The sequence below is a fragment of the Octodon degus genome, unplaced genomic scaffold, assembly GCF_000260255.1.
Source record: "Octodon degus isolate 3935 unplaced genomic scaffold, OctDeg1.0 scaffold00163, whole genome shotgun sequence".
NCBI classification, from domain to species: domain Eukaryota; kingdom Metazoa; phylum Chordata; class Mammalia; order Rodentia; family Octodontidae; genus Octodon; species Octodon degus.
In genome coordinates, this window is record NW_004524739.1 from 5,951,507 (window position 1) to 5,960,491 (window position 8,985).

Consider the following 8,985-nt stretch of genomic DNA (forward strand, 5'->3'; position numbering starts at 1 on the left):
ATTGAGACTGGGCGTGGTGGCACATACCTGTAATCCCCGCTCTTGGGAGGCTGTAAACAGGCGAATCACTGTGAGTCCTATCTAGTAGTGAGATCCTGAACACCCTGTAGACCCTTCCCTGAAATACAAAAAAAAAAAAAAAAAAAGGTGAGCCTATAAGGAACCTTTCTGATCTAAGACTGTAGCCTGGCTGATGTTGATCTCTGCTCTACAACATAACCAACCTGAGCCTTTCCAAGGCCTTTTTGAATCACAAACAAGGTGCTCCTGGCCTTACTGGATAACTCAGTTCATCTTGGGGTGGCTCCAGGTTGCTCTCAGTCCTTCCCTGGGGTCTCTGTACTATTAATCACCTCCTGGGCATAAGGAATTAAACAATCAAGAATTTATTTGGGGGGCTGGTGAGATGGCTCAGTGGTCTAAAGCAGCTACTTAAAAAAAAAAAGCTAAGCTAAGCAAAGCGCAGGGATCGCGGTTCAATCCCCCAGCACCACATGCCAGCCAGCCCTGCCCCCTGGTGGGCTGAGCTGGCCACACATACAAAATAAATGAATAAATAAATTAAAAAAAAAATTTATTTGGGGGGGCTGGGGATTTGGCTCAGCGGTAGAACAACTGCCTAGCAAGCTGGAAGCCCTGGTTTTTGTCCTTGGCACCAAAAACAAATAATAAACCTCCTCCCAAGAAATTATTTGCAGTCAGGTTTAGTGACACCTCCTATAATTCCAGCACCCAGGAGACTGAGGCAGGAGGATCACAAGTCTGAGGCCAATCTTGGCTATGTAGACAGATTATTTTAAGTAACAAGCAGACGGGCACACCAACAGACACAGAGAGACAAGTCATTTGCAGCCACAGCTAAGTGAACTCTGGCCAGCAGGACATTCTTCAAATGTTCCCAGGTCCAAGGACTTGTAGGAATGTGTTAGTCTTCTGAAAGTCTCTTAATATTTGATGGACATTTTGCATTTGCCTCCATTCCAGTCTGTGTTGTCTAACTTACATAAATAAGGTCAAGTAACACTCATGTTCCGGGAACATATACACTGTGATTTCCGTTTTACTGTGGGAGACTATGAAGACCTGAGCTGAAGAAATATGAGCTAAAGCAAAGGGGTGGGGCCGGGGAGATGGCTCAGCGGAATAAGCCCTTCAAGGGCCTGAGTTCAATCCCTAGTAGGGGGCGGGGGGAGGCTCAGGGAAGTCACACAGCAAATATCACAACCTGCTAAATTATGTTTTCTTTCTTTCTTTTCTTTCTTTCTTTCTTTCTTTCTTTCTTTCTTTCTTTCTTTCTTTCTTTCTTTCTTTCTTTCTTTCTTCTTTTTTTTCGGAACCAAGGATTGAACTCAGGCCCTTGTGCTTACCAGGCAAATGCTTATTCTACTGAGCCATCTCCCTGGCCCCTAAATTATGTTTTCTTTTTGGTACTAAGAACGAGGTAGGGTCTCACTAAATTGCCCATGCTGACATTGTGGGAGTGCTTACTTGTAATCTTGACACTGAGGAGGCTGAGGCCGAGGAGCACTATAAATTCGAGGCCAACCTAGGCTACACGGTGAGTTCAGAAACAGCCTGAACTACATAGAAGATCATATTTCAACAAAACAAACAAAGACACTCGAAAAACAAATATGCCCAGATTGACCTCAAATTTGTGATTCTTCCTAAGCCTCCCAAGTAGCTGGGATTACAGGTATAAACCACCACACAGGGCTCACAAGAAGTATTTGAGGGGGCCTGGCCCTAGCTCAGGCCTTTAAGTGGCTGCTTCCACAAAGCTGTCAGCCTCAGGCTGCTGGAGTTCGAACCTCACAACTCTCCCGCTGGCCAAAAGTGCCCTGAAGGCATTCGAGGAACAAAAAAAAAAAAAAAAGAAGTATTTGAGCACAGGTCTCTCTGACTGCAGGGCTTTATCTTCTGTGTCTTGTGAAGCAAAGCCCTCTACTGAGCCCACCTCTTTTGAGATACAGCAGATTCACAACGCTTGCTTGTTCTGCACCACACAGGTTGTATGATTTTTGGCAGGCCTCTCTGGACCTCACTTTGGTTGTCTAAAATCAGGGATTAGGGCTGGGGAAGAGCTCAGTAGTGGAGACCCTGGATTTGATCCCCAGCACCAAAACAAACAGAAAACTAACTAAATAAAATCAGAGGAGTTTAATGCTGGCCATGGTGGTTGCCTACCTATAATTTCAAGTACTTGGATATTACAGTAAAAGCATCAGTTGAGCCCAGAAGTTTGACGTTGCCTAGGGCAACATAGCCACATCTTCATCTCCTATCCATCAATCTCTTAATCAGTCAGATTGGACTGATGATTGTTTTGTTTTGTTTTTCGCTTGATGGATTCTAAGACCCTAGTGGGTAGGAGATCTATGCATTCACTCTCCACATGCTTTCTCGTAGACATTCATTAACAATAGGTTGTGAGAGACTTTCACATGCATAAAATACAGCTTTCTTTTTAGAGGGGGTTGAGATCTTGCTATTTAGGATAAACTGGTCTTGAATTTGAATTTATTTTATTTATTTATGATTTTTCATTTATGTATTTGGTACAGGATCTCACTGCGCAGTTTGGACTCTTAGTGATCATCCTGTTTTCAGCCTTCCCAGCGCTGGGATTACAGGCGTGCACCACCATGCCCGGACTCAGATGCTTGCTCAGCGAGCCCCAGGGGTGGGGCTGGTGTGGCAATGTGGGACTGGGGACCCAACCATGGTACCTGTGCTTGCCAAAGCAGGCACTTAGTGTGCTAAGCTATCTTGCTGGCCCTTTGAATTTGAATTTATAATCTGCCTTAGCCTACTGAGTGCTGGGATTACAAGCATATGCTATTTATTTATTTATTTGGTACAGGGTCTCCCTTCACAGCTCAGACTCCTAGTGATCCTCCTGTCTCAGCCTCCCTAACTCTGGGATTACAGGTGTGTGTGTGTCACCATGCCCGTTTTTGGTGGCTGGCACAGGGCACATGGGGTGCCTGGGGTTCCGGGGCTGGCATGGCATGTGGTACCGAGAATGGAACCTGAGTCCTTGCACTTGCCAAGCAGGTGCTTTGACTGCCAGGCTATCTCCCGAACCATCCTTTTTTCTTTTTATTTTCAGGCAGGATTTCACTATTGACTGAACTTACTTTGTAGCACAGGTTGGCTTCAAACTTGTAGTGATCCTCCTATGTCAGCCTCAGCTTTGAGCTCCACAACTTCTGTTCTTTATGAATTCTCAGTCCATCAAGGGGATGGGCGAAGCAGTAGGAATGACAGCCAACCAGTGATCACCGATCAGTGCCTGAGCTGATGGACTGGTCTGTACAGAAGGTGGCAGGAGCCTGGGGAGGACAGGAGAGTGAAGAGTACTAGGAAAGCATCATCAGGTTGGGTGACCTATGCACTGGGAGGTGAGGAGGATGCTAGAGCTCAACAGCTGAATGAAAGTACCACAGATGCAAGAAGATAAGCATGTGAAGTAACAAAATAGTGTGGGGTGTTTGGGAAAGGCAAAGTATCTCAGAACAGTCTCTCTCTCTCTCTCTCTCTCTCTCTCTCTCTCTCTCTCTCTCTGAGGAGGCAGAGTTAATCATGATGGTACATGGTCCTGAACACATGGGAAATTATACTTTACCTGAGGACTAGAGCTTTCTAAGCCATTCTGATGAGCATCCCCAGAGAGGGAAGGGCCTGAGGGACTCTTAGGAGCTTCAGAGGGCAGTCCCCACTCAGCCTTGGACAGAGAGGCTCCACTTTTACCTGCTGTAAAAAGTTCTGCTTGGTTTCACCTGACAAAAAGTTTCCATTGCTAAAACAGGCAAACAAACAAGAATGTCATGGCCAATAAGGCCAGTGGAGGGTTTTCGGTTAGTGAGAAGCAAAACCCTGTGAGAAGGAGCCCTCTGAGGGAGACTGTGTGGGTGTGAGTGTGTCAGGGGAGGGCCGAGGCCTGAGTTGCCTCTTGAGAGCAGAAGACTCATGGGTTCCCTCAGCTAAGCTAGGGACAGTGACTAGGAAAGGAGCATGCATCTTCTCTGGAAGGGAAGATCTGCTCAAAACTTAGGTCTCTCCCAGTGCTTGGAGAAGAGTGGGTGATCTGGAAGAGGTAGCCCCCCATGTTGGCAGGCACTGGAGAGGCAGGAAGTGGGTAACTAGACTAACAAAAGTGCCTCTGTGGCGGTTTGCCCATCCCAGGTGGGAGGGCGGGGCCTAAAGTTTAGCCTGGGCCTTGGGTCTGATGTGAATTTACTTGTGACTTGAGGGCTCAGGGAGAACACTGATCAGGAGCTAGAACTCCCATTTCATCTCTTCCATGGCTGATGAGTTGGTTGGGGGGGGATCGATAGTCTCAAGTAATTTCGGAAATTCTCAGGGCAATGCCCTAGGATGTCTGATGCTGAGGGAACAGATCTAGGGGAAGCTCCTTCAGCCCCCTCTCTGTTCCCTCAGGGACCATGGGCTGTAGCTGCAGCTCAAACCCTGAAGATGACTGGATGGAGAACATCGATGTGTGTGAGAACTGCCATTATCCCATAGTTCCCCTGGACGGCAAGGCCACGGTAAGAGGCAAGACAAAGGGTTTACTGAGGGAGTTGGGTGGTGGGTGACCCACAGCTAACTGGATCACTGCTATAGGTTTTTTTTTTTTTTTTTAATTTTTATTTATTTGTGTGTGTGTGTGTGGCCAGCTCAGCCCACCAGGGGGCGGGGCTGGCTGGCATGTGGTGCTGGGGGATTGAACCGCTGTCCTTGTGCTTTGCTAAGCTTGTTCTAAGTAGGTGCTTTACACCACCGAGCAATCCCTCCAGCCCCACTGCTATAGGTTCTTAAACTAACAGAACAACAAAAACAGCAAAAATATTACAAAATAGGGCCAAGGATACAGCTCAGTGGCACAGCGCGTGCCTGGCAAGTGCGAGGTTGTGAGTCAGTCCCAGTACATAAAATAAATAAATGCCCAGGTGTGGGAGCATATACCTATAATCCCAGCATTTGGGTGGCTGAGGCAGGAAGATCACTGCTGAGTTCGAGACCCGCCTGGGCTACAAAGTGGGCTCAAGGCCAGCCTGAACTGCATAGTGAGAATCTGTCTCAAAAAGACAAAAATAATAAATAAATAAATAAATAAATAACAAAACAGCAAGGCATGGTGGCACATGCCCATAATCCTAGCACTAGGAAGGCTGAGACAGAAAGATCACCATGAGTTTGAGGCCAGCCTGGGCCACAGAGTGAGTTCAAGATTAAGACCCTGTCTCAAACAAAAAAGAAAAACAAAAACAAAACCGCCAAACTAAAACTAAAACCAGGACAGCCCTCTTCCTTGGAAAGCAGACAGAAATGCATGCACAGAGAGAGGAATGGACCCACCTGAAGTTACACAGCAAGTATTGATATAGTTGGCAAATCCATATTTCCGTGAGACCCAGCCAGGCTGGAGAAATACAAGAGAGGAAGCAGGGGAGCAGGTAGCCAGGGTCTGATCAGTCTACTTTCTCTGAATCTGCCTTCATCTCCCACCCCACAGCTGCTCATGCGGAATGGCTCTGAAGTACGGGACCCACTGGTCACCTATGAGGGCTCCAACCCACCAGCTTCCCCGCTGCAAGGTGACTCCAGCCAGCAGGGAGGAACAGTGCCCTTGGCTCCTTGGCTTTTTGTCTTCTCTCTCCTCCCTCCCTCCCTTTTTTCCTGTCCAACCTCGGCTCTAGGTCTTGTTTTGTTTTGTTGGAGGCAGGATACAGCTATCCTGTGGAGACTGGCCTTGGCCTGTGTGCCAAGTGTTCGGGCATGCCCAGCCTCTGGCCCCAGTCTTGATCCCTACCCTGTGCCTCAAGAACTCTATCCTCCACACCAACCTCAGCCTGTCCTCTGACAACCACCTGTCTTTAACAGACAACTTGGTGATCGCTCTGCACAGCTATGAGCCCTCGCACGACGGAGACCTCGGCTTCGAGAAGGGCGAGCAGCTCCGCATCCTGGAGCAGTGAGTGCCCCTCTGCGAGTGTGCACCTAGGGGACAAAATGGGAGGAAGCATTTCTCCCTTCCGGAGACCAGGTGGGATCGGGAGAGTGGGGGTGGCCTGGTATAACTGGAGGCTTTGACATTGCTTCGGTGGCGCAGGAACGGGGAGTGGTGGAAGGCACAGTCCCTGATCACCGGCCAGGAAGGTTTCATCCCTTTCAACTTCGTGGCCAAAGCGAATAGCCTGGAGCCTGAACCGTGAGTGGGCACCCGTCGTGGGGGCAGATGGGGAGCACATCTGGGGATCTCTGAGCACGAAATGGTCCTGAGGGTGCTGGTGAATGCTTGAGGGTGACCGGGGAAGAACAGGCCAGCAGCCGACGGCCTTCACCTGTGTCCTTGGCAGCTGGTTCTTCAAGAACCTGAGCCGCAAGGACGCAGAGCGACAGCTCCTGGCGCCGGGAAACACACACGGTTCCTTCCTGATTCGTGAGAGCGAGAGCACCGCGGGTGAGCCGCAGAGCGCAGGGGCAGGGCCCAAGTTGGGGCGTGGCCTCGGGTGTGGGTGTGGCCTTCGGCGGGTGCGGCCAAGTGCGCACGTGCGGGAGGGGTGAGCCCGAGCCTCGAGGGAGGTGGGGAGGCGGCGAGCCGATCTGCAGGTGGCCACTCCTCCCTCGCTTTTGTATTCTTGTCTCTCTTCTTTCAACCAACCAACCATTCATTCACTCAGGATCGTTTTCGCTGTCAGTCCGGGATTTCGATCAAAACCAGGGAGAGGTGGTGAAACATTACAAGATCCGTAACCTGGACAATGGCGGCTTCTATATCTCCCCTCGCATCACTTTTCCCGGCCTGCACGAATTGGTCCGCCATTACACCAGTGAGCTTCGGCGGGCTCTCCTCCCCCGTCCTTACCGTCCTGCCTGCTCCAGTCTTTTTTAGGGGTCTCTTCCAGCCATCCTTCACCGTGCTTCTCCCTCCCTCTCCGTGGAGGGTCCGCTGGGTGATGGATCCGCACTCCCTCCACCCCCGCCGGTCCATTCCCCAAAGGTGGAAACTTGGAGAGGTGGGGTCGGGGGCGCGTGCAAGGCTCTCCAGACCGACAGTTCTGTTTCCCTCGCCCTCGTAGATGCTTCTGATGGACTGTGCACGCGGTTGAGCCGCCCCTGCCAGACCCAGAAGCCCCAGAAGCCGTGGTGGGAGGACGAGTGGGAGGTTCCCAGGGAGACGCTGAAGCTGGTGGAGCGGCTGGGGGCCGGCCAGTTCGGGGAAGTGTGGATGGGTGAGTTCCGGGAAAGAGGGGACAGGGAGGCGTCTGCCCAGGTCACGAGAGACCCGCGGCAGTGACCTATTCCGGGGCAGCTGCCCGGCTGGCTCTGGACGACTCCCCCAATCCCTCTCGCCGCCCACCCCAGGGTACTACAACGGGCACACAAAGGTGGCTGTGAAGAGCCTGAAGCAGGGCAGCATGTCCCCCGACGCCTTCCTGGCTGAGGCCAATCTCATGAAACAACTGCAGCACCAGCGGCTGGTCCGGCTCTACGCGGTGGTCACGCAAGAGCCCATCTATATCATCACAGAGTACATGGAGAACGGTGGGCGCCGCTGCTGTGCTGCTGCTAGGGATTCTGCCGTCTCCCCCACCCCATCTTCCCCGAGGGCGGGGAGAAGGTGTCTCTTGGGATGGCCCAGCACAGAGGGTTTCTGGAGAAGCTTCCCTGGGCCCCTAAAGACACCTCGAGGGGCAAAAAAAGGTTTCTTCTGAGTCTGTCTGCGGACTCAGCCTAAGGTCGCAGGGTTCACAAGAAAGTCTCTCCAATCTTTCCTGACCTACAGTTCCTTTTGGCTTCTTCCATGTCTTCTGTGAATCTTAGGATGCTTTTATCTCAGTGAATTTGTTCCTAGCCCCATTTTTCTCCCTTCCTAAACCCTATTTTTTGGTTCCTCTCATGGTTTGCTATTGGACAGAGAGGAGGGCACTAGCAAGAGAGACACAGATTTCTTTCTTTTCTTTTTTTCGCAGAACCAGGGATTGAACTCAGGCCCTTGCGCTTGTCAGGGAAGGGCTTATTCTACTGAGCCATCTCCTGGGCCCTGAGACACAGTTTTCTAGACATGGCCTTGCTCATGCAGATTTGCCATATGTGACAGGCTAGGTCCCTGTACTAACCCTAGTGCTCAGTCAAAGTATAACAGCAGAAATTAAAAAGGGAGCCCTCAGAAACAATATACAGAAATAATATAAAGCTCTAGAGTCTGCCAGGGTTAGATCTGTGGTTTCATTATTGTATGACTTTGAACTAGTCGCATTATTACTTCTTCCAGCTATAGTTTTCCCATCTGTAAAATGGTGGTACTAATGCTGTAATAAGTTCCTCATGATCTTTGTGAGATTGAACAAATTAGAACAGCACGTGCCAGAAGTTTATTGTTCTCTGGCTCTGATTGTGAACAAGATCTGTCCCTCTTTCAGGGAGTGAAATGAGCTGTTAATTGGCTCATATGGGTTCTGAAAATGGGAAATGAGTTTTGTCATGTGTATCAATGTTGGTGGTTGCTTGAAGTGGTGGGTTGAGGAGGATTCAGAACTCATTGAGAACTAGCTGGCTGTGTGGCACAAGCCTGTGCTCACAGTGTTCCTGAGGCTGAGGCAGGCGGATCGAAGGGGGTTTGAGGTCAGACTGGTCTACATAGTGCGTTTAAGGCCAACTTGAATGACATACACAATGAGGCCCTGTCTCAAAGAAGAAAGAGGAGGAGGAGGAAGCTCATTGGGAGTATTGTGATTGGTAACATTGACCATCAACAGGAATATGGCGCTGCTTGCTATATCTGAGTGAGGCCTTTTTTTTAAAATTTTGATTTGTGAGGACTTTTTTTGAGACAGGATCTCACTACATAGTGCAGGCTGGCCTTGAACTCACTTATGTAGCCCAGGTTGGCCTCAAACTCATGCTGCTGCTGCTGCTTCAGCCTCCCAAGCATTTTTCTTTTCTTTCTTTCTTTCTTTCTTTCTTTCTTTCTTT

At 49.9% G+C, this 8,985-nt stretch overlaps 1 protein-coding gene across 2 annotated transcripts in view; it reads left to right on the top strand.

Moving 5' to 3' along the window:
- Lck (LCK proto-oncogene, Src family tyrosine kinase) overlaps positions 1 to 8,985 on the top strand; it is a 31,047-nt gene that overhangs the window by 14,947 nt on the left and 7,115 nt on the right. Inside the window, exons 1-9 of one of the 2 annotated variants that reach the window (XM_023702994.1) lie at positions 4,283 to 4,346; positions 4,444 to 4,553; positions 5,522 to 5,603; positions 5,890 to 5,980; positions 6,119 to 6,217; positions 6,366 to 6,469; positions 6,690 to 6,839; positions 7,089 to 7,241; positions 7,375 to 7,554. In XM_023702994.1, coding sequence (XP_023558762.1) covers positions 4,307 to 4,346; positions 4,444 to 4,553; positions 5,522 to 5,603; positions 5,890 to 5,980; positions 6,119 to 6,217; positions 6,366 to 6,469; positions 6,690 to 6,839; positions 7,089 to 7,241; positions 7,375 to 7,554 — 1,009 coding nt within the window. In that variant the 5' untranslated portion in view covers positions 4,283 to 4,306. Of the gene's footprint in view, positions 1 to 4,282; positions 4,347 to 4,443; positions 4,554 to 5,521; positions 5,604 to 5,889; positions 5,981 to 6,118; positions 6,218 to 6,365; positions 6,470 to 6,689; positions 6,840 to 7,088; positions 7,242 to 7,374; positions 7,555 to 8,985 lie in introns of those variants that run through there. The other variant, XM_004642945.2, reaches the window with a different exon arrangement.